Source organism: Poeciliopsis prolifica, unplaced genomic scaffold, assembly GCF_027474105.1.
Source record: "Poeciliopsis prolifica strain line A6 unplaced genomic scaffold, Auburn_PproV2 SCAFFOLD103, whole genome shotgun sequence".
In the NCBI taxonomy this organism is placed as follows: Eukaryota; Metazoa; Chordata; class Actinopteri; order Cyprinodontiformes; family Poeciliidae; genus Poeciliopsis; species Poeciliopsis prolifica.
In genome coordinates, this window is record NW_026562478.1 from 564,318 (window position 1) to 590,545 (window position 26,228).

Consider the following 26,228-nt stretch of genomic DNA (forward strand, 5'->3'; position numbering starts at 1 on the left):
TGTTGCATAAAAGCCTAAAGATAAAATGTACACTTTCAACCGTTGTGATTTATAAAGGAACAATTTTACCGGTTGGACTCTGTGTTTTTTCTTTCTTTCTTGTTAAAACTCTGACATGATAAACAAACGTTGGAGGATGGTTTTTGTGCGAAGGATCTGTTTAGCATAAAGTTCTGATTGTGTCTTAATGTGACTTTTACTGCCTGACTTTATGGAACTCCAGTTGTGTCCAGTAACAGCGGCTCAAGCTCTATCTTGGTAAAATTATATTTCTACATGTCCAATTATTTACTATCATTTGTAATAAAGTGATGCCGACACCATGGATTCAACAGTGAGGAGCTTGTTCTAGTCATCTTAAAGATGGAAAGAGTCAGTCTCCAACCGGCACTCACTGAGAGTGTCTGTAATCAGAACTGTGACGATGATGATGATGATGATAATAATAATGGAGGAACTGGGTTCCTGTCTAAGAAAGAAATTCAAATAATTCTGAGTATCTGAATGATTAACCGAATGACTTTTTATTCATTTCAAAGTTCAGTCGGTGAGGTTATTCATTTTGTGGTGTTCCTACTCTATGAAAGCAACAAAGAAGAAAGGTAGCAATCGTACATGTTGGTTCCACAGGCTTTCCCTGAAAATATGGATAAAATCGGCAATGATAGGATAACAGTAATTTGAAGAGGAAGAAGCATATAAACAAGTCAAGTCAATGACAAGTCAATGACATGATGCAATCTGCAATTTTTTTTTAAAACTCCGATTACTTAACTTTTATGCTTGTTTGTTTGTTTTTTACTGACTTAAATAATACATTTAAATTGCTGCGCTGTTTGATAAGTAGAATGGAAAATTACTTTTGGGTTTTTTTGTAAACTGTCTTTAGATTACCTATCGTAAAATTTGCATTTTAAAATCAACTGAATTAAATTAAGAAAGGTTACAATTTGTACAACTGAAGAGAAATGATGAGCAATGTTTTATGTGTTGAAAGCAGAGATTGGTGTTTTTCTCTGTAACATCAAAATTTACACTTTACAAAATTTACTGTGCATTTTCCCATATACCATTGCCTGGTGTCTGAGCTGGCAAAGGTCATCCCTTGCAATATTAAGAAGCTGTTGTCAAAAATTACGATCTTAATTTTTATTTACGAAGCAAAAGATATGAGTCACACTATCTTGTACAACATAATTTACAGTATACAAAGTCTAAAAAGTCTAAAACAGAAGGATTTTATACCCTTGCTAATTCATCAGTTCGATTTCAGAAAGGAATCAATGACATTTTTTTTATAACAGAAACATAAAATGTACTCATTTTACATCTTTAAGATGACTATAACAAGACTCACTGTGTACACTGAGGGCGATGAGTTCGGTCAAAAGGAAAACGTTCAGGATTCCCAAAGATACGGCCACACCGAGGCAGAGCCTCTCTTTGGAGCTGCTGCTACCTGAACAGAAACCTGAACAGAAACCTGAGCCTTAGCAAAATGTAATTAAATTAAATACATACTATATTTCTCTGTAACTTTGTTCTTACCTGTGGGATGAGATGCACTTTGTTCAACAGGTTCCATATTGACGTAAATTTCCTCCATCGCTTCAAAACTCTGTACTGGGTTTTTTATTTTTTTTAAAACATTGACTATAAGTAGTGGAACAAAGTGTAAAAAACTGTGGGAAAGAGGTGAGATGTCTGGGGTTCAACATAAAAACGTATTTTAGAGATAACAACCAGATAAAGAAATTCATGAGTATGGAATCAGGATTATTTTTCTTAAATATCTTACGCCACATAAAATTCTTGAAGGTTTCAATAATTTCCTAGGTTCATATTTGCTGAGTCAATTCTGTATCGCTGAATATTATTTCTCCTTTTTCTTTGTTTTCCCTTCAGCTCGGTTAATCCTACTCATAATAAACACATTACAATTTTCTTTGGGTGACAAAAATAATTGACTTTTACATTCACGCACAACTTTGCGGTTGACCACATGGTACTGCATGGCACCGCATGGTATCAAAATTTAAAAAATGTTTTAAATCACTGATATAAGAGTAAAAACAATAATAATAATCTGATGTTGAGATATTTCTGCTCTTTGTATCCAAAATGATTTCCTTGAAGGCTAATACATTGTTGGAGCAGATAACCGGTTCCCTCCTCTGTCATATTAAGATCATAATTGTGTCATATGGATCCAACAGTTTTTTTACAGGTCTCAGTCTGTCCTGATAACTAGACATAGTCTTGCTCTCAGTAAATACCACTGTCATCTTTTAACCTTGTTTCTTGTCCAGTAGCAGAAACACTTACATTAAGAAGCCACAGTCCTTGAGTTGCATTCCAAATGACCAAACTTGTATCACCCATGAATCAAATAATTAAGGAATTGAACATATTTGTTCATATTTTTAAAGGTATGTAGTTTTAGGACCGCTATCTACTAAAAAAAAAGCTGCATAATTTGGCTAGTTGGCTGTAAACCTCAGTCACCATGTTTCCTCATCTTCTGAAACAACCACCAGGCAGAGAGCAACAGATTGACAATCAATTTGCTTTGTGAAGCACCGCCTCACTGGGAGGGAATCAAAAGGCTAAAGTGCCAATCAGGTGCAAGTTGGGCGGTTTAAAGTAAGAGAAACCAGATACTGCCTTCAGAGCATGCTGAAGATCAACAAGCAAGCAAAACATTCACAAAATGGATGTAGAATATCGGAGTTCTGGAATAGAATTGGAGTACAGGATAGAAGAGTTGACTGAATAAAGACGTTGCACAGAAATTCAGACTGGGAAGCTAACTGGCAAATTGCTAGCTAAGTATGTAGAGCAGGAAAATAGGTTGGATTTACTTAAATTTATGCAAACCAATTGCCTCAAAAGATTCAATTACTGCAACATATAAAATACAAGTGTAGTTACACTGTGTAATTTTGGCAAAGAATATTCTTAAACTCATCCAGAATATTATTCTCTGCAAAACTTCTTTTATTTTCTACCTACAGCAGCAGCAGCACCAGCAGCAATATATTTGCTACATACAATAAAGATACACGGTCTCATTTTTTATTTATTTTTTGACATAGTTGTCCTGTTCAAAACCTTGTGGTTTGCTTGAGCAGAAATGGTGTGGTGTCTGCTGGGCATGTTAAAACGTTAAACATTTAGCACACAACATCTTCACTACTTTCATATAGTTCACTTTTATTTTTTTTTTTTGTTGTTGCGTGGACTCAATTTAAATAGATTAACTGATAAAGCTTTTTTTTTATTGTTTCTGTGTTTTATCCAAAGATTCCTGCCAATGGTTTATGAGTATAAACAACTAGTTGATGATAATTAAGTGATGTTCACTCGGACAATTTTTTAAAAAGTCTGATGTTTTATTTTACACCGAGAGCGGCCAAAGTCCAGGTTCAGCAGAAGGCTGAAGGCATCTGATTCTGGCTTCAAACTAAGTACCTGTTTGCTTTACTGCAGAGCTTTGGTAAGGTTAAATTTAGTGGGCTAAAGAAAATCAGACAGTTGATTCTCCAATGTGAGAAATCCCTTGAGGTAGTCAAGTTTCTTGTTTGTTCAAATTTTGTTAGTCATTTACATAGTATGATGACTAATTAACAGTTGATTTATTAAGTGATCTTCACTTAATAAATACAATGTAATCTTTCAATTCATAGTTGAAGTTCTATTATCGAAATTCTAAAAATTAAATATTTCGTCGTATATTTCAATAATTCCTTTCATTCAGTCTAAGCTCCCTGAAAAGGAGAAATTACCTTTCAGATCAATATATTTTTGATTGCTTTGAGTATCATGATATTTTACTTCATCTGGCTGATATGATCTTCTTTAACACATGATGGTTCATATTGTTCGTTAATAAGCTTATCATTTACAAGAGGTGAACATTAGTGAACATTAGTGAACAGATAGCATCATGAGAAGCAAGGAACAAAAGCTGTAGATAATTTTAACGGTAAAAAAAAAAACAATCACCATGTTGTGACCAACTCTGGGAGAAGGGCTGTGTAGTGAGTATGTTTTTTTTTTAATATTTGTTTTTAGGTAAAGTGCACCATTAGCAAACTTAGTTAATGTTATTATAAGTTGGGCTAGTTGTCAGAAGATGTGAGAGGGGTTATTTTTTTAAAAAAAGAAAAAAAAAACTGATTGAATGGTTGGTTGATAGCCAGCATATATTTGAAGTTGTGCAACAGAAACCAAAATAAAAAAATTATATGAAACCTGAATGGCCATTCAGTTTGATAAATGTTTACGCAGACCATCATTCAATAAATTGATAGAAATCCAAGTGCACGCATCAACTCTAAATAATAGGAATTGTATTCACTATCTGAATACAGACTGAAAGTTTACATTGATCATTTATAAGCTTCAGTAACGGAAAATTCAACAACTATATTTCGTTATTGAACACATTCAAGTGTGTAAAATGATGGATGGAGGAAAAAAAGCATCATTTGGGCCGAGAAACATACAGCATATAAGTTAGAGACAAGTAGTGGATAATGATAAAGGTAACAAAATAATTTACCATGTCGGAGCGTAGTTGCGCAGTGTTAAGAAAAAATAAAGAAAGAAAGAGAGAAAAAAAAACTTTCAACTCTGGGGAAAGCTAAAACTTAAATATGAGTAGTCTCAGTAAGGTCAGTTTAATAAGTGTCACATATTCTTAAGAAATAAATTTACAAATGAGAAACTTTTACTGACATGTTTCACACTAGCGAGTGTTACAGAGAAAAATGTATGAGTTTCAAATGTGTTTATACCGGCGTTTACTATTTTGGAGAAAGCATGAAGCTCTGGGAAGATCAGTGTTGATTCAGCAGCAGGAAAAAAATTGAACCAAAGTAGCATTTACAATGATGCGAGGATAAATTTTGGAAAATTCTGGACAAATTCTTTAACCAAGGAAAGTTAAAAGTTTAATTTGAATAACCTCCCGTTGGCCTGCTTACAAACAGTCACATATTCTTAAGAAGTACATGTACAAATGAGAAACATTTACTGAAATGTATCACACTAGTGAGTGTTACAGAAAAATCTATGAGTTTCAAATGTGTTTAAACCGGCATTTACTATTTTGGAGAAAGCATGAAAGAAATCACAAACTTGTAGTCAGTACTAACTAGTCATGCTACCATAAATAATGTAGTTAAATAGCAGGTTTTCTTTAGACGTATGTATTTGCAGGGGGCAGGGGCTTTTTTTTTTTCCCCTCACGACTGCCCCAGACACACAACAAGGCAATTAGCACTCCCCCCTCTGCATTGACCCGCTGCGGCGCAGCTGAGGAGCTTTACTTGTGAAAAATCAGAAGCCTGTTGTAATATCGTATGACAGGAGGAGAGCGGGTGTTTCTAAACATTTCTTCTGTCTTAAAAAAATAAACAGAGAAAAACAGAGAAACCAGATGTGGTCTGGTTTGCCCTCATGAACCACCAGGGTTCATGAGGGCCTTGCTTGAATTCCCCCAGGTGGCTAATTTGTCATTCTGTATCGCTCTGAATTCCCCCGAGGTGGCTAATTTATCATTCTGTCTGCATCCTGCAAGTTTGCAAGTATGCAACTAGTACATTCCTTCTCTCGCAGGCCCTGCGTATCGCAGCTCAGACCTCCAGTTGTAGGCCTGGCTGAACACAGACACAGAATCAGAAGCAACATCTCCGGCATCTATTTCAACTTCACTAGGTTTAGTATATAATTATATACATTTTACTTGATTAAATAACTGTTGTTGGTGCTGTACTCTTAAAAAGAAAGTCAGATATACGGCATTTTCTGAATTCAGCAGAGAGAAAACAGAAAAACCTAACACACAGACCATATGTCACTGAGAACGACCCCCGAAGGGATTTCACAGGCCGTACCTATATTGATCAAGCCCCCAGCTCAGACCCCAGTCGTAGGCCAGTCACAGAATCAGAAGTAACATCTCCATTCCAAATCTATTTAAACTTCAGTAGGCATAGTATATAATTATATACATTTTTCTTGATTAAATAACTGTTGTTGTATTGGTATTACTCTTTAAAAAAGAAAAAATCAAGAGAAGGAGGAGGAGGAGGAGGACGAGGAGGAGGAGGCCGAGGAGGAGGACGAGGAGGAGAAGAAGGAGGAGGAGGAGGAGGAGGAGGAGGAGGAGGAGGAGGAGGAGGAGGAGGAGGAGGAGGAGGCACCTCGTCACATTCGAAAGGGAGGAAGGGAGGGATGGGGTGGGTGTAAGGCGGGACTTCCGGTCATCTAAGGCGGGACTTCCGGTGATCTAAGGCGGGACTTCCGTTCATCTAAGGCGGGACTTCCGTTCATCTAAGGCGGGACTTCCGTTCATCTAAGGCGGGACTTCCTGTAAAAGGGCGTGGCACCTGTCAAAATGAGATTTGATGAAAGCCTGCCCCTAATGTCTCTCTATTGTCGATTGACTGAATGCAAGTGAAAGCACATGATTTCACAGCAGTGGTTTGCACTTTGGCTAAATCAATAGGCCAGTTCTTTAGAGGGTAATAATTGGATTTTTAAGAATCCAAAATAAAAACCAGGATGTTTGGAAAAGTCATACTGAAGCATCATTGATCTGTTTAACAGCACCTGAGAAATCTTTGAAAAAACTTAAAGTTTCAACAGAGGGTTTAGTCATTTTAACTTCAGCTGTCAGTTTTTTTGCCTGTTTTGTCACATGATGCTTACAGTAATTAGTGTCGATGTAGTACGGTATGTAGACGTACTCTCCGGATTTGAACCACTTGCAGCCTGTGATGGTGCACGGGTCTGCATTCCTCTTTAAGATTTTTGGCATAGCAATGTCATCATATCGCTTTGGCTCTGCGACACAGCAAATGACAGACAAACACAGACAGGAATGCAAAAACAAGACTGCAATTTTAAATTCATCTGACATCAAAACAATGCGTATTTGTTGTTATTTTAAGGATTAGAGTTAAAATGATACGTTTTTCTCATTATTATCTGCTGGGTGTTTTTGTTTTGTGAGCTTGTGTCTCACCTTTGTCAGCTTGTGGTTGTGGGATGCTTTTAAAGATATCCATAAACTCTTCTGAGAAAGAAATGTTGCCAGAACCTTTGGTTAAATTTATGCCTCTGCTGTGTCAGATAAAATTGATCTTTGTTTCAAACTCACTGGGATACTGAGCAGGTTCTACTACAGGACTCTGGAACACAGATGGAAGAAAACTGCGTCATTTTGGTCTTTTACATGTTGAAACTTTTCTTTTTTAAAAAATAAATACAATCAAAACGAAGAACAGCCTTTCATAAATCTTGGGTTTTGTCTAAGCTGTGAGGTGAATCAGTAAAACGAACTGATCCCATCATAAACTTACCGTGTCGACAGTTTCCACTGAGTTGAAGAGAAGGGACAGAAAAACCGGGATCATGATGAAGGTCCTGAAGCTTCATCGTGACACGAAAAGAAAATATGCTTTCTTTCTGTTTCAGTTTGAAAGCATGTAAACATGATGAAGAAAACAAATGGGAGTTAAAGAAGAGTCAGAGAGCCGTTTACCTGACGGAGCAGCTGAGGCTCAGATCCCGTCTGACACAAGAAACTGCTGACCAAGCTTTTTATATCCATCATTATTCCAGATGGGACAATCTGTTCCCAAAATAAACCAGTGCTGTTACAAGTTGCAGGTGAAGTGCATCACTGTTTGGTCCCGTCTTTGCACAATGTAGCAGCTTTTAACAACATGCAGCTCACGTGAACATAGAAGCAAATCTGTTTTTACAAAAATACAAAATGGAAAAAACAGAAGTCCAACTGAAAACAAAATGCTTTTAGCTCTTCCAGATGAGAAAGTGAAATAAATGTTGGGCTGTTTTCTCCCAGGTGATTTTAAATCTCTTCTGAAAACTCGTTTGTTTTCCTTTTCTTTTAATCCTTGGAGCTGGAGGATTAGGGCGATTCAGTCAATATTTCTTCTGCTTTCATTGCTTATTTTATCCTGTCATTGTTATTTTGCCTATTCTTTCATTGGAAGTAGTAGAGTTGTTATCGACTAATAACATTCTAGAACATTTGTGCAGGGAGGTCATGATATTGACCACATAAAGAACAGAAATATGTTTATATTATGACACAAAGCACACTGGCATTTTGTAAGTCAGCGTTTCTGTATCTCAACTAACAAATTAAAAGCTACATCCTTTGTAACAGGAGTATCCATCACAAAAGTTTCATCACTTACAGCACCAGAATGTAACTTTTATAGAAAAAATATTTTTACATACTTGTTAATATTATCATTATGTTCTGACAGTATCACATAAAACAGATAATCTGTGGAAAAATCGAGATCCTCTGCAGAAGCAAATCAGAGGCAGTAGGAGGGTCTTAGCGCTGTCCATCACTCTCATCCTCTTGCTTTTTACAAAACTACAGGCTATGCTGGCTCACCGCAACATAGCCTGCTAGTTAGCAAAGCCACAGATTATGGTAGATAAACAGGTTTTTTGTAACTTGGAGTTGCTTTTCAATCAATAGCAGATTTAAAAGAGTACAGGAGGATGATTAGCAGCGCTAAGCCCCTCCTCCTGGCTCTGATTGGTGGTTTTTGACCAGGAGAGGAACATTTCTTCAGAGGGCAATGGCAGGAGGAAATAGAGGAGTTGATTTTTTGTTTTCATTGCTCATCTGTCTCACAAGTCACAACCATGTTTATTCTTACTTCAAAATAAAGTAAGAATTAACATTTTATTGTATCTAAACTCATTTAAAACTCTGAGTATGGTTAGCATAAGAGCACAAATATAGTCTATGAATATATACTTTTATTTATCTCACCTGCTTTACATTATTTTAGCATTTAATTTTTAAACAACTTCATACTGAAAGTGTGGAGGCTTTTATTTTGTGGTGCTGCACTAAGGAAACCCTGATCTTTGTCCCAAATGTCCAACTGTTACAGAGAGAAAGAAACATTGATGTTGGAATGATCAAATTTTATTTGGTACTTGATTGAATGGATTACATGAATTACAATACCATTAAATTTCAGAAAAAAACATGTTGGTCACAAGAATAAAACATGTTGGATGAGAACTTGTAACATTATGTAGATAAAAACCTTTTTAGTCCAAATGTAATTGGGGAACTTTTACATTTCACATTTCCATAGATTGTACATTCTTGAATAATTGCCTTTTATTTAGATATTTTATACCAGTCCAGTCCATCTTTCCATCTTACACAGTTTTTATGTCACAACATAATTTACTTAACCAAAATTCCCCTTAGATTTATCTTCAATTGAAACATTCCTTTCCATTTTTTATAGCAGATGCAAAAAAAGCCAAACCATAGTATAAAAGAAAACCTTTTTTGATAAGAAATCCTTCACCAATAAGCACAATATGTATTCTGACATTAACAGATTGAGATGTAATACCCAAAAATCTGTTTCTTCAGCAACTGTCTTCAGCAGTTATGTAGTTAAGTAGTTAAATGCAGTAAATGAGACAGCAGAGGAAGAGTTTCTGTAGCTCTGAGATTTTGAGAGAGGAGCAGGTCAGAGCCGAAGGTCAGCTGGCGAGCTGAAGTTTCTCCTTTATGGTGTTGAAACTTAAGCTGAGAGAAAAAGTACCGTAAGTCATACAGCTGCTGGAAATGCTAGAGAAATGTTTGAAAAGATCAATATTTTACTCACAGCATCCGTAGAGCCTGTTGATGCGGGCGATGTCGTTGACGCTCATCGATGAGGCTCTTCCAAAGTTGAGGGAAGGATTAGCTTTGGAAAGGAGAGTCGGTTGGCCGTTTCTGGAGAAGGCGGTCCTGGAAGAAGGAGGAAGTGATGAACAAAATGCATCTGCAGTCACAGTCAGACTGAAAACAGCAAGCTGTGTGTAACACAATAGAAGGTATTTTTGAAGCCAAGACTCACTTGGAGTAATGCATAATGGAGTTGAAGTCGTAGGGAGTGCCCAGGTTGTTAGTCTGCACCTTCTCAAAGTTGTGTTCGTTCCCTGATTAAGAAAAAAGTTAACTTTTTAAATTGTCACCTTATTTCAGAAAATGTCACTTTTCCATTGCAATAGATAAAAGTAGAACATGAGGCAATGTGATCTTACAGTTTAAATGTCAGTTTCCAAACTTCCCACACAAAAACCTGCTGAGTTCTCTGATTTTGGTCATTTGGAAAGTATTAAGTTCCCTATGAATGGCTGAATGGATCTGAATGCAAATAGTTTTTTTTTCATTTGTGTCCAAATGTGCAAAATACAGAAATGTATGACTTGTTTAAAATACTTCTGTTTTCAGATCTAACCAAGATGTTCTGCAGATAGAAGCATTAAGCCACGGTTGTGTGACTGAGCCGACCTGGGATGATGTTCTGGGTGAGGACCTGGACGAAGGAGTCTCTGTCAGAGCGGACATGTTCGTGGTGGAAGCCCAGAGCGTGGTTGATCTCATGCCGCACAATGGAGTGATGCATGCAGCCATTTTTCCTGAGAGACACAAACTGTGCTCCACGCTGACGGCCCAGGTTGGACCAGCACCTGACGGGGAGATCAGGAGGAAATCAGTGGAAATGTGTGGAAGTAAAAGTCACGGTATGTGACTGAGTTCCTACCCGGATCCTGAGTAGAAGTGAAGGAAGTCCCTTTGCCGTGTTGAAGTCCTCCAGACAAAGCGAATGCAGGTCGAGGCGTGGAAGCTCACCAGGTCATTGATGATGATGTTACGCTCTGCCGTGGCTGCAAAACAAAACATCTTACACCAAGGTCCTAACTACAAAACAAACTCCAACACAGACATCATCTACTGTTCCCTCTGCCTTCTGAAATAAACATGAAGGAACTTGGAAAAGTTTGCATCTATTTTAAAGTCTTGTGTGTTTATTCAGGTGCTGGTTTTGCTCACAGTAAGATCTGGAGATGTAGACGGGAATGTAGACATATTTTCCAGTTTTGGGCCATTTGCAGCCGGTGGCGGTGCATGGGTCTGCGTTCCTCAATTTGCTCGGAGCAATGTCACCGTGGACCAGTGGAGTCTCTGCAGAAACACAAAACACACAACAGAGTGAAGAACATTGATTCTTATGACACAAAGGATTTTTGTGTATTCTTTGACCTCTGCATCTTGAACAAGACATGCTGCATTGAGCTGGCCAATGAAAGCACTCCAGGAGAGTACAGAGTCTTTTACTACTTATTCTTATTACACACAAGGAACCAATGTATTGTTTTATACTTTTACAATATTTTTAAAATGCTTTGCTATCCTGGTTAGAAATTGTACAGACTGCAAATAAACCGATTGATCACTAGTGAAATGTAGGGACAGTTCCTTATGCAGATTAAAAAATATCCAGTTTCTTATCAGGCTTGAAGATTTGACAAAGGCAAACCATTAAGCTAATTTCTGAGAAATGAATCAGTCGATTTATTAATAGATGATGATTATTTTTTTGTCTTGACTTGCAAATATAAAATTACATTCAAAGCTGTTGGGTTGTGTGAAATTGCTCTCTTACTTATGCCTTCGTTTGCTTTGGAGATGATTTCTGTGACATCCATGTCCTCATCTGTGGGAGGAAGGAAAGAAATCCACATGTCAGAGATTTCAGTTTCACTTCAGGTTTCTTTTATTTTTTCTACTCACTGATTTGGTTTTCACTGTCATCTGCTTTCTGCAACACAAACAGAGATTTCAGCATTTAATGTCAACCACATTTCTTCTGCTTCATGATGGTTTGGATATTTGCTGTTGATGCTGCATTGCAAACCCAATATATCTAAACACATTAGGCTTCCCTATGTTGGATGAAACAAATTAGTTTTATTTGTCTCCCTTCCAACTTACCAGAGGAACAGCCGCCGTCCTTGCCATCGAGATGGTGAGGAAGAAGAAGAAAACTCTAAACATCTTGCTTTTCTGCAGGGAAGCTTCTGACCTGAAAAAATCCAAATCTAAACAGAGTTTTGTTGTTAAGATAACAGTCAGTACCTACCTGTCAGTCCAGGAGTCTGAGGCTGGATGCAGAAGCAGCTCAGCCTCCCACCTTTTAAACGCTGCGAACACGGGGTGTGCCTCAGGGCTCATTGTTTGTGCATCAGTCACCTGTCAAGTATACATTTAAGCAACCTGCCCTGACTTCCCAGAGGATCCATCACTCTGCGTTTCTGAGGTCTGAGGCCGGGGACCAGAATTATCTTTACACCCGTCTCCATCCAGAATGTGTCTGGCCCCCAGGTTCTGCAGAACAGGACATTACCTGTCCGGATCACTACAAGAAAATTTACAAAAACCAGAAATATGAAATACAGCGGTCCTAATTCAAACCTCAGATTGATCCCCTGCCTAAAGGAACCTCAGACTGAAAATCTTTTGGCCTCCAAGCCACTTAAGTAGCTCTTTTAAATATCAGATCACTCTGTGCTAAAGCTCTGTTAATTAATGATTTCATCACCGAGTATAATGTTGATGTTATGTTTCTGACAGAAACATGGTTGAATGACGATAATGACCAAATTGTACTCATTGAATCAGCGCCTCCTGACTACAATTTTTTAAGTGAGAACAGAAAACATAAAAAGGAGGGGTGGCTTCTATATTTAAAAATACCATAAACTGTAGTAAAATCTCTTTCGGTCATTTCACATCTTTTGAGTATCTTGGAATTCAGGTTAAAGGCTTCAAACGAACTTTGACACTAACTTTATACAAAACTCCAGCATATGTGGAAAATTTCTTTACTGACTTGAATGATCTTCTTTCTCTCATATGCATTGATTATGATTGTTTAATAATTGTTGGTGATTTTAACATTCATGTGGACAAACCCGAAAACAGAGGAGCAAAAAAGCTCTCTGATATTTTAGAAAATTTTGGTTTAACACAACATGTTAAACAAGCAACACACACTCAAGGACACACACTGGACCTGGTTATCAGTAAGGGTGTGAATATTTCCAATGTCTCTGTAACTGATGTCGCCTGTCGGATCACTTCGCTGTTATCTTTGAAGGTTCTTTATTCTTTGACCCACTTGGACAAACAGCTACTGTCACAAAACGTTCTTTCACAGAAAACACAGCAGAAACATTTAATCAAATCTACTCTTCCTCCTCACCCTTAAGCTGTAATGATGTAGATCAGTTGTTAGATGATTTTCAGTCTAAAGTTTCATATATCATTGATTCCATTGCCCCAATTAAAGTAAAGGTTTTGACTGGTAGAAAGAAATCTCCATGGAGAAATGCACAAATAGTTCGGTCTGCAAGACAACTCTGCCGCAGGGCAGAACGACAATGGCGTAAAACTCAACTTTACGTTCATAATGACATCTATAAAGAAAGACTACGTAACTATCACTTAACACTAAAACATGGAAGGGAGGCTTTCTTTGCAGATGTCATAAACAAAAACATCAATAATGCTCGAACTTTATTTGCAACAGTTGACAGGCTCACAAACCCTCCTGTGACGTTTCCACCTGAATTCCAATCTAATGTTGCCTGTAATACGTTTTCTGATTTCTTTTCAGAGAAAATCCAAAAAATCAGAGGATTAATCTGCACATCAACTCTAAAGCCAGAACCATTTCTGTACCAAAACAAAACAAATACAGAAAAAAATGACCCATTTTAAACTACTTAATTATAAAACTCTAAAAGAAATTATAAATCAATTAAGTTCAAGCTCCTGCTGTCTGGATGTCCTACCCACACATTTCTTTAACAAAGTCCTGCCTGTTATTGCTACTGATCTGATCCAAATCGTAAACTCATCGCTTACATCAGGTGTTTTCCCCCAGGCTTTGAAAACAGCAGTCATCAAACCACTGTTAAAAAAGAACAACCTGGACAAATCACTATTGCAGAATTACAGGCCAATCTCAAACCTCCCATTCATCAGCAAAGTTATTGAAAAAACTGTGTGTAAACAATTAAATAGTTTCCTCATGATGACCAACTGCTTTGACACTTTCCAGTCTGGTTTTCGTGCTCACCACAGCACGGAGACTGCCCTCGTAAAAGTATTCAATGATATCCATATAAATACGGACTGTGGGAGTAAAAACGCACCTGTTTAGAGTTGCATTTGAAATGTAATATGTATGGATTTGATTTGTGGATATGTATGTAATTTTTTTTTTTTTTTTTTCCTGTTGTGGGCAACGGGGCCCGGCGAATACCCGTGGTTAAACGGACGGCGGAGTCCGGCTGTAACAGGCGCTTAAATTCCGTGTCAAAGGGAAGGGGGAAGAAAGGGAAAGAGAGGGAAGAAAAAAAAAAAAAACTTGGTATTTTATTCTATGTTGCATGCCTTTGTGTTTTGTGTTTATGATGTAAAGCACTTTGAAATGCCTTGTAGCTGAAATGTGCTATACAAATAAAATTTGATTGATTTGATTGATATCTTATTGATCTTGGACCAAAATGGGAACACAGCTTTTTTTTCACATCACTTGAAGGAAGTTGTCAAATGTTAAGTTATATGCAAATATTTAATTTGCCACTTAAATTATTGTTTTGAAACTATCAATGTAAAATAAATGCTCCCATGGAACCTGTGTAACACAGTTTACACCTTCTGCGAAACAACACCGGAATACATCGACTGCATCGCCTGCAGAGGTCAGGAGCCAACCTCAGGATGCAGCATCTGGAACGACAATCCAGACTGTCACAATTTGCTTCAGGAAAGGAGGTTCGTTTGACATCACTCAGCAGACGAGAGGACGACAGAAGAAAGCTCGTTGCAGCGCCATAGTGCCAGGAGACTATGGTCAACGGGTGATGGCTGACTGGTACTTCCTGTGTGGAGATGGAGCTTACATGCTTTTGAAAACCGTGTTGTATTGGCTTTTCTCACAACCTCTCAAGGAAGCGTCTGCAAGATCATAGGTTCAACATGAGATGAAAGAGAAACTGGTGGAACTATTCATGATGCCCTGCATGATTTGGAAGAGCTTAAGAACTCTGTGGACAGTGCAACTCAGGGCTCACAAACTTTTGACTTTCTTTCTTGGCTGACCTCCAGACTCTGGTGGCAGCTTTTGTTTAACATTGGAACACCCATCTTGACTGGACTGATCCTATTCTGTCTGTTCACAACCTGCATCATTTTATGTTTTCAAAGCATGCTGTTAAAAACATTTAACACTGCTCTGCTCAGCTATCAGTTGGTCAGGGTAATCTCTGACACAGATGAGGACTACATGTTGCTCCAGAAGAAAGAAGATGACTGGAAAATGAGTACATGAGATGATGTCTTGTAAATTAATAAACAGATTCAATCATTTGCTTGATGACTCCTACACTGAAAATGTGAAAACAAATGGTGTTAGTGATGATAACTGCACTTGATTTTCTGCTGTTTGTTTGTTTTTGGTTGTTGTTTTTTTCTGTGTTCTCATTCTTACATTCAACATTATTATATTATTAACACCACATTATATGCATTTGGTTTTCAATGTTTCTTTTACATTTCTTTTTTCTATCCTTCTTATATTATATATTATGTATTCTACAACTCTTGTATAACATGTGTAATCCATTCTTTTTCTTTTTATACTATTTTTTGCATAGTTACTACGTAAAAATTATAAACAGGGGGGAATGTTAGAATAATTATGTTTTGTTATCATTCTTACATTGGTAGCTATAATAGATTTATTATTCACATCCCTGAGAAAAGCTCTCATACTTGTTAGACTTTGGAGCTGCAGCTGTGTACAGACCTTGAAGCCACTTGTATCTTTGGGATACTCCTATCTGCCTCCCTCCACATTCCTTTTTCTACTTTCTACTTTGTAATAAAAGAGAAAGCCCTAACAAAGGGTCTTCAGAGTGCTCAGTGAACGGCTGGAAGCAGCAGTTTGCTGGGTTCTCTCCTTTTGCAAAAGCTTTCATAAAATTCACTTGCGTTGTCTGTTTGTCCTTCTATTTAGATTCACAAATACCTATCATGCATTTATATAGTGGAAACACTGTGAAGCACATCATAAGACAACCTCCCTATTCTTCACATAAAAAACAAATGTTTTTCAGTTAATACGCCATAAAAGGCCTTTGCTATTAGCTCTGCTTCATTTTTATCAGCTTCCTCTGTTTTATTTTCATATTGTGACAATACTTTCACCTCTCTTTGTTAAATGTCTCCAAAATTGATCCACATCATCATTTCTTCGATCAACAATGCGCTGCTGCACTTTGTTCTTCTTCTTAGGCTTAAATGTTTCTGAGCCGTCGCTGCACTTACTTTACCTACTTTTTCCTACTCTTCTCCATTTATTTTAATAATGGTTTTACACTGTAAAAACTCAAAATCTCCAAGTGTTTTTATTCCAGTTTCTGCTGCAAATGTATTAATTCACATGGGACGGGAGAAAGCTAACTTACTAGTTTTATACTTTTGTTTTTATAATTCTGGTTTTAGCAGAAAGCAAACAAATAGAATAGAGAATCTGGAGACTTTTACTCTTGAAACCAGAAAACAAGATAAGTACAAATAAAAAATAATGCTAAATAAAACTTAAATGACTGCACAATCATTATGTAGAGCCATTACATTTGGATTTTTTTTATTAATTTACAGTCGCCTGACATGCCGCCTGCAGGCATGAAAGCTTGGGAATTAGTTGGCAAGCCGGTGCTTAGCATAGCTTTTGTTGGCTTACGAGTAATGATCGTGCCATCTTTCTTTAGTTGATTCAGCAGCAGTTTCAGGTCGGGTCCGACTGGTTCTGCTGGATTCTGCTGGCAGCGTTTGGTCTGTTTGATCAGAAATGTCAGTGTGAACAAGTCTTTGTAAATGTTTCTCTCTTTCTCAGGTCATGCTTAAATTACTCAATATTTGATCATTAAAAGATAATCCCAGATAAACTTAAATAAACATAATTATTAATTATGAAATAACATAATTATTTCATAATTATTTCAACATGGCATCTCTAAGACAACATGGAGGCAAAGAAATCTTCAAAAAGCAACAGAATCTGAACCAAAGGAATTGAAGAACTAGTCAAAGTTTGAACTTAAATCCACCCGAGTTGCATGACTTTAAGCAGGTGTTGCTGTGATAATTACAGGGTTAGTGGAAAATCTGGGTGTTTTTTTCTCTTAATGAATTAAATCAAAACTCTAAACTCCATTTTTTTTCTTTGTTATGGAAATGAAAGATGCAAAGTTGTTTGACACGTAAACATAAAACTGAGCCTGGTTTAGAATAGTATAACAGAAGCTGGTAGTTTTTTTATTATCTTGATTAATAAAACAAGATAATAAAAACAAGTTAATAAAAAACATAGTTTAATCCTTTTGAGGCCGTTGTTCTCCAAGAGCCTGGAGTTTATCTTGTTCTTCTGAAAATGTCGTCCCTGAAAGGAGAAAACGATCTGGTGTCAACATTTTAACTTCAACCAGGTTCATTTGTTTCCACAGAGCTGCTCCAAAAGCTTCACAAGCTGCAGGATTGTTTCTGTTTTAATCTCAGACTTTACTGACTGGAAATGCTGGTTCTGCAGAGATTGATGCTCATCATTGTTTATTACAACAGCTATGCTTCTATGTCAACCTTGTTGTTAGGATGTTAATTAATACAGAATAAGCTCATAAAATTCTTTATGTCTTAAGAAATTCATCCTTAAAATGTCAGCTGTATATCTATTTATCGATTATCACTATTATAGATGCTAAACTTTTGTTTGCCTCTTTCCCTCTTTTCTTTTGCTGCATTGACTTTTACTGGCAACTTTACAAGCAATGGAAAACTTAACCATGTTGCTCTCTAGCAGATTTTACCCATCATGTTTCTGACCAGAGTTTTTGAGTTGAATCTGGACGGATCGCAGTAAAACGCCACCGATATTTTAGAATATCTTGTTTTTTACAGCCGTTTGCATCATGTCTGTAAATTAGTACCTAATCTTTCTTGTAGAAATAGTGATAAACTTAGCAGTTTTCTTGTGTTGTGTGAACATGCATGATGCTGCCACAATCAAAACCAACATTATTAAAATGGATCCTTCATCCAAGGCTGCAGTTTTGGTTTTAAATTTTGGTTTCACTGGAATCACAAGTTGTCCAGAAACTGATTATTTCTTAAAATTAGGAATGAAAACATTATTATTTTTCAGCAGCTTTTGAAAACGGTCTTTATAATTAACTTTATCCTAATTGCTGGAGAGTTAATGAAGCACCAGATTTCAGATTTAATCAGCATTTTAACATTTTTTTGTTAAAAAAATATAACCCATTAACTGACTTAATAAGGCAATTTTTCCTTTAAAGGAAACATTTCTCTGTCACTTAAATGGTTTTGCTGAATCTGTTGCATAGAAAAGCAGGTTGGCAGCTTCTGATGAAGAGGGAAGTTCTGTCCTCTAGTGGCTCGAATGGGGCACTGCAGGATGAAGGTTAAAGCCCTTTGACCCTTAATGCAAAGGATCAATATTGAAATATAGAATATTAATGAATATTAATGATTCTGATACGTTTTCCATTCAGATTTATGTTTGAGCTGATTATAATAAGGTGAAGTGAATCTATTCAAATGGCAGATTTAACTTTAAACATGGAAAATACTGAGACAGGGATCTCTAGGCCTCATGAGTTTAATACCAGACTATATTTATCACACACACAACCCAATCCAACACAGAGGTGCACATTTACAAAGACAGTCACGACATTTAGCATATAAACACTTTAGAACTGCTAATAAAATTACAGCATATAGTAATCTGATTCAATATAATGAAATCAAAGTGTCAGCAAAACTTCAGATACATAAAAAACTGCATTAATATTAAATAACAATTAATCAAATTCACCCACAGAATGATTTATTTTGTTCACTAAAACTTTGCATTTATTTAAATGCAAAGTTTCACAATGTCGGCGAGTTGAAAATCCAAATCTATATTTCCTTTAGAAAGGGGAAAATAATTGCTAAGAATTAAAAACACATTTTTATAAATCTTTTATTTTTCAGACAATAAACCCAGAGGACAAGTTAATTTAATTGAATAAACCAACTCAACAGCGCTGTTGTTAGTGACTTTTAAAAGTTTGTTTGAAATTATTACTTTTTTTAAACATTATCATCTTCATAACCTGAATCTGAAGGTTCGCTGTCATAAAAAGAGTTTAGCTTTTGAAGATTTGACTTTTGATGAGTTCATGGTTCTTTCTTGATATTGAGACATTCATTCACACACAAACATGGGCAAATATAACCAATGTTGTTTATTCAAGTATATTTTAATGTTAAGGCTTTGATAGTTTATTACGAGCGATGAATGAAATCAAAACAGATTTGAGTTTCTGGATTATGTGTGTGTGGATTTTGTTTGATATGTTCTCTGATTATTATCTTTGCAATTGGGCCGTTTGCAAAGACGGCCCATTTGATCTGAACTATAATCTTGTTGTATTAGATATATACATACATGAATCTGTCTACCTGACTCTGAGTGCTGCTGTGCTCACTTTGCAAAATATTCTTCTCTAAAGGATCAGGCCTCATTATTCAACCTGCATCAGGGAAACTGAAGAGGATTCATCCTCACCCTCCTGGGTTTGTTCAAACCCAAATGCAGCATAGAGTGGATCAGTGAATGTGGTCTGAAACGTATGAAGGTGAATCTTTTTCATGGAGGAAACTATGTCAGGAAGTGAGTAAAAGGACACCGTGCCTGCAGACCAGTCCAAATACACTCCCAGCCTGTTGGAGTTGGTGTTTTCGAACTGTTTTATTTCTGTTGGTGTGTTGTTGTGCCAGGCAGTGAAACTCTGAGGACTGCATGACAGAGCCCAGGACTGATGGTTCCCACCAATGCAGCACTCGTCACCCTCCCCCTTCCTCCTGATTCCTTTGTATGACAGTCCTATTCTGACTGTTCCTTCCCACTGGACCTCCCAGTAGCAGCGACCAGTCAGACCATCAGTGCACAGCACCTGCTTCCTGGTGTCAAACCTCTCTGGATTGTCAGGATATGGCAGCTCCTCTTTCACAGCCTTCATCTGTTTGTGGTCCAGTGACAGTATCAGATTTCTGTTGCTGTGTTGGGATCTACCATCTGCTCAAGAAAGACTGATGAACGACAAAAAACTGGAGTCAATACACATTTTTCTTTTCATAAATCCATATTTTCATTTTGGCTTTATATAGAAGAGTTTATATCTTAATTACTTATTTAGAGGTTCACAGGTAATGCTTTATAATCATATTAATCTCTTTTTTCTCAGATATTTTAGCCGATAACTTCAGGTTCTCTTGTGCTTTTTCCATGGAGGGCAGAATTGACAGACATTTTTAAAGACTCTTTTCTTAGCAGTCATTGAACTTGACAAGATTTCTGCCCTGATCTATTCTGCATTAATACTTTGAACATGACAGGTTTTCAAAATAAAGCCAATATGACAGAATGAAAGGACCTTTGATGTGGAGCTCAGCAAGTTTGATAAACATATTTCTACATAAAATGAATTTCAGGAAACTTGTTTTACAAAAATGTAGCAAATTAGCAGCATCTGGTTTCAGTTTTATTGTCAATAAATATTATTTATTGTTGGAAAGGCAGTTAATTAGAGCACTGAGAGATTTTTGGTTTGCATTGAATGTTTCTCATTTACTGTGTCAAGGTGTCAAGAGACTCCTGGTGGCCAACATTGGTAAGTGCGCTCTGTAGTTTAAAACAGGTCTTAAGCAGCTCTGATTGTGTAAATTTAACATAATAAGATCTGCAGAGATAATTGTGTGTTTTTCCATGTTTAGCTCAGGATTAATATTATTGGTTGTTTGTTTTGTAATATCTGAGGCTGATTATGGTAGGAGCTACATGCTAATGCTACTGTAACCTCTGTTAGACATTATGAGCACCTGATTGTTCAACAAAACATGCAGACTAAATTAGGTTCTTTATAGCCTTTTATTTGAGGTTCCTCTTAATGTCACTGAATCGAATCTATTTGCATGTTTGAATTGTATTGGTATGAATTTGAATTGTTGTAAATAAACTAAATATAGAAAGTCAGACATTAGGAAGGTGAGGAGGTTCCTCCATCTTCTCAGTGTTAATATTTCTTTCTTCAGTGTTAGTATTTAGTTAATGTTTTATATTGATAATATTTATAATGGTAATATCACTTTTTCTTTGGTGGTGGGTTTTTGGTATTAAGTTGTTTACTAGATTGGGTGCACACATTTTAGTAAATGCTTGGTTTATTTAGAATATTAACTATTTTGTTTTTGGTTGAGTTGAAGGACTGGCTGGGAGGAGTTGATTGTAATTGGAACGAACCATCAGGCTGCGGGAAGCAGGAAATTTGATGTGGAAGACTCCTCCTCTCGCCCTATTGACATCTTCCTTTCGCTCTATTGTTATAATATTTACGGTGTTAGGTTGTTTTGTTTTATAGTTGTGTTAAAGTAAAATGTTGTGATTTGAATTTGTTATTTATGTTTATGTATTGGTTGTTTTTGTTTTCTTCCGCCCCTCCTTGTGTGTGTGTGTAGGCTAGCCTTTGTATATAAATTCCCCTGTGTGTTCATTGAGGATAGTCAGTTAGTCTTGTTTGTTGAGTTGGTATGCTGTAGTTGATTATTTTTTGGGCCAATTTTTCTTATATTTCTTTTTGAGATTTGCTGTAAAAAAAAAACTTTTGTTAAGCTTTTTTGAAAAATTAAATAGTTATTTTTTTATATGCCTTTGTCCTTGAGTTTGCTGGTCGGACCATCACAGAAGGGTTTACTTACACCTTTGGGGTGACGGAAACAGACGGTGTTTTCCACAATGATCTGCTCTGTTTAAGAAAGAGGAAATTTAAAGATGTTGAACATATTCTGTGAATCTGACAAGTTGAACAGGTACACATACACACAGTAATCTTTTTGTCCTGAAATTATTTTTCTGGATGAAAATAATTAAATGTACCTTAAAGTTTTCAGTTTCCAGGTCGGATCCTGCAGTCCAGCGGTAAAACCATCAAGGCCCGATTCTCCAGGATGGTTAAAGCTCAGGTCAAGCTCCCTCAGATAAGAAGGGTTGGAGGTCAGAGCAGAAGCCAGAGAAGCACAGCCCTCTCTGTGACCAGACAGCCTGACAATCTGCAAATATTCATCAAGACATATTGTTACATCAACAACTTATGAATAAGTGTAAAAATCAATCTAAAAATCATACACTGAAAGAATTTGCCTTTGCGCTGGTTTTTCTTCAGGGTGTTCAAATGTGCTGTTGGTACCAGGATACCTGAGGTTGCAGTTTGATGAATGACTTTGTTTCATTTTTATCTGATCTGTGGCTGAATGTCCTGGTGGTGATTTGTCTCCAATGGAATTAATATTCATTCAGTTTAATAGATGAACTCTCACTTTGTCCAGCCATTTATTGCTTTTGTGTACAAAGGGATTTGGCATCTTTATCACACAACAACAACAACAAAAAAAAAACACATCAGCTATGTCCTGGTGCGCTCCACCAATACTTTGGCCTGCCGGGATGGTAATGTAATTATTTTCCGATTTGTCTGTAAAGCAATCAACTACAGCAACTCGCTGCGTTTCCATCTGGATGTGCTTGACTCTCCCCTGCACCTGTATGCAAACATCCACCTTCTCTGAGTCGAGCCTTTGAGTTGGGGAACAGCTCCTGTCCCAATGGAGCAGGGGTGGGCACTCCTGGTCCTCGAGGGCCGGTGTCCTGCAACTCTTGGTTGTCTCCCTGATCCAACACACCTGAATCCAATAGCTGAATCACCTCCTAAATGCAATCAAGTTCTCCAGAGTCCTGTTAATGACCTCATTATTTGACTCAGGTGTGTTGAAGTAGAGATAAAAGTTGCAGGAGACTGGCCCTCGAGGACCTGGAGTGCCCACCCCTGCAATGGAGGAATTTAAGTGTCTATGGGTCTTGTTCACAAATGATGGAAAACATAGAATGGGAGGTGCACAGGCGGACTAGTACTACATTTGCAGAAATGCACACTCTGTGCCGGTCTCTTGTGGTATAGAGACAGCTGAGCCAAAAGGTGACGCTCTCAGTTTATTGATCATCCACGATCAGCTTTGGGAAGCTTCTAAGCTTCCTCAGTGGGTGCTTGGGCTCTGTTTGAGAGATAGAGTGGTTAGCTGGACATCTGGGAGGGGCTCAGACCAGAATCACTGCTTCTCCACATTGAGAGGAGCCAGTTGAGATGGCTTGTGCATCTGGTTTGGATCCCTACCTGGTGAGGGGTTTCTGGGCATGTCCCATGGAGACAAGACCCAGTGGAAGACCCAGGACTCACTGGAGAGACTATGTTTTCCTCACATTTGGATTCCCCCAAAAGAGCTGGGGAAGGGACGTCTATGCCCCTTGCTTAGGCTGCTTCAGCCATGACCCAAATTTGGATAAGCAGAAGACGATGTTGGACGGACAGACGGAGGATAGATGGATGGATGGACGGATGGATAATAGGCAAACCGGCCTCTTTTCATCTTAGGAAATGGCCAGTTCTCAGTTGTTTCAGTGGTATTAAATTTTCTTATTAAAAATACAAAGAATGGAACAATAATGTTATTGTTTATTTCCTCAATCTTCCAAATACTCACCTGAGAACCTCCAGTCTACACGTTGGACTCCTGAGTCCATAAGAAAGCAAATCTACTCCTTCATCATGCAGGTCATTGTCACTCAGGTCCAACTCTCTGAGGCAAGAGTTCTCAGCGGTTAGCATTGGCACCAGGAATATACAGCTTCTCTGCGACAGGTTACAGCTAAACAGCCTGAAAGATAAGCTCCAGATAAATACTTTTTATCTTTTCTTTTAAATAAATAGTAAAACTTTCTTGAACTTTGTGTGATACATACAGAGACTTTTTTGATGCATTCATCACTGGTGTTAGCCACCGAAGGGCTTCCTTTGATTTGCAGAACTTCTTAAAGTCAAAAACATCGAACACTTTTTGTGAAGACAACAAGACAAAAATCAGTGCTGACCACTGAGAAGAGGTGAGGTCTTTTTCCAGGACTTCTCCACTCAGGTACTGTTGAATCTCTTCCTCTAGGGAATGGTCATTCAGTTCACTCAGCCAGTGAAACATCCGGATGCTTTTCTCAACTGAAGGACTATCCCTGATATTTTTCTTGATGTGTTGGATAAGCATTTTTTGAACCTGTGGAACATTTTTGGTCTTTTTCCACAGGCCTTGCAGGAGGTCTTGATTAGTTTTCAGTGAAAGCCCCAAGAGAAAGCGGGTAAACATGTCCAAGTATCCATCTGGACTCTCCAAAGCCTTGTCAACTGCACTCTGGTAAAACTGTTTAAATTTAGATTCGGGTTGCAAAGCACTGCGACTTCTTTTCACCAGATTGTCCCCAGCCTTCATGAACACCAAGAAGACATAAAGTGCAGCCAGAAACTCTTGAATGCTCCGATGGACAAAACAAAACAGCCTTTTCTGGTTCAGTATGCTTTCTTCCTTGAAAGTCTCTAAAGACTCCTGGGTAAGTCGAGGCAGTGTTTATGTCAATGCCATACTCTTTTAGGTCCTCTTCATAAAAGAGCAGGTTTCTTTTTTCCAGCTGATCAAAGGCTAGTTTTCCCATTGAAAGAAAGATTTTCTCAGTCTCTGAATTCCAGATGGCATCAGTCAAAACATTTTTGCGATACTTGGCATTGTCCTGTTTGACCTGCACAACCAAGAAATGGATATACAACTCAGTCAGGGTGTTGGGCAGCTCTGTTTTCTCTTTATCTTTCAGGACCTGATCCAGAACTGTAGCAGTGATCCAACAGAAAACAGGAATGTGACACATTGTATTGAGGCTTCTTGAAGTCCCAATATGAGAGATGATTTTACTGGCCAGTTCCTTGTCTTGGAGTCTCTTTCTGAAGTATTCTTCCTTCCGCTGGTTTGTGAAACCTCTGATTTCTGTCTCACTGTCAACATACTGAATAGGGATCTGATGGACTGCCGCGGGTCGTGTGGTTATCCAGAGACGAGCTGAGGGAAGTAGCTTCCCTCTGATGAGGTTTACGAGTATCGTGTGGACTGAGGAGGGTTCTGTAGCATCTGTCAGAACCGGAGTGTAGTGGAAGTCCAGAGGAGGTTGAAGTTCATCCAGACCATCGAAGATAAACATAATCTGGAACTCTTCAAAGCTACAGATTCCTGCTTTTCTGATTTCAGGAAAGAAGTGATGAATGAGTCCCACTAAGGTGATGTTTTGAGATTTCAGCAAGTTGAGCTCTCGGAAGGTGAATGGGAAGATAAACTGTATGTTGTGGTTGGCTTTACCTTCAGCCCAGTCCAAAGTGTACTTCTGTGTCAAGACTGTTTTCCCAATGCCCGCGGCACCTTTGGTCACCAGCGTTCTGACTTCTTCGTCTCTTCTAGGTTCAAAAACATCCTCACAGCTGACGGTTGTTCCTGGATCTTCTGGTTTCAAGGATGCTGCTTCAGCAGATTGTCAATCTGTTTGTTTTCTGCCTGGTGGTTGTTTCAGAAGTTGAGGAAACATGGTGACTGAGGTTTACAGCCAACTATCCAGATTATGCAGCTTTTTTTTTTAGTAGATAGCGGTCCTAAAACTACATACCTTTAAAAATATGAACAAATATGTTCAATTCCTTAATTATTTGATTCATGGGTGATACAAGTTTGGTCATTTGGAATGCAACTCAAGGACTGTGGCTTCTTAATGTAAGTGTTTCTGCTACTGGACAAGAAACAAGGTTAAAAGATGACAGTGGTATTTACTGAGAGCAAGACTATGTCTAGTTATCAGGACAGACTGAGACCTGTAAAAAAACTGTTGGATCCATATGACACAATTATGATCTTAATATGACAGAGGAGGGAACCGGTTATCTGCTCCAACAATGTATTAGCCTTCAAGGAAATCATTCTGGATACAAAGAGCAGAAATATCTCAACATCAGATTATTATTATTGTTTTTACTCTTATATCAGTGATTTAAAACATTTTTTAAATTTTTGATACCATGCGGTGCCATGCAGTACCATGTGGTCAACCGCAAAGTTGTGCGTGAATGTAAAAGTCAATTATTTTTGTCACCCAAAGAAAATTGTAATGTGTTTATTATGAGTAGGATTAACCGAGCTGAAGGGAAAACAAAGAAAAAAGGAGAAATAAATATTCAGCGATACAGAATTGACTCAGCAAATATGAACCTAGGAAATTATTGAAACCTTCAAGAATTTTATGTGGCGTAAGATATTTAAGAAA

The 26,228-nt window shown here is 37.6% G+C and overlaps 1 protein-coding gene and 1 pseudogene across 1 annotated transcript; both read right to left on the reverse strand.

The window, feature by feature from the left end:
* Positions 1 to 9,684: 9,684 nt before the first annotated feature.
* Positions 9,685 to 11,997, reverse strand: LOC129354104 (hatching enzyme 1.2-like). Its single transcript, XM_055023596.1, has 8 exons — positions 11,849 to 11,997; positions 11,648 to 11,675; positions 11,520 to 11,570; positions 10,907 to 11,038; positions 10,617 to 10,740; positions 10,364 to 10,542; positions 9,927 to 10,008; positions 9,685 to 9,817 (listed from the first exon to the last, which is right to left on the reverse strand). The coding sequence occupies exons 1-8, from the start codon at positions 11,909 to 11,911 to the stop codon at positions 9,685 to 9,687; spliced, it is 792 nt and encodes a 263-aa protein (XP_054879571.1). The 5' UTR covers positions 11,912 to 11,997.
* A 6,592-nt stretch (positions 11,998 to 18,589) lies between these two features.
* LOC129354076 (NLR family CARD domain-containing protein 3-like) lies at positions 18,590 to 25,448 on the reverse strand (annotated as a pseudogene).
* Between the last annotated feature and the right edge of the window lie 780 nt (positions 25,449 to 26,228).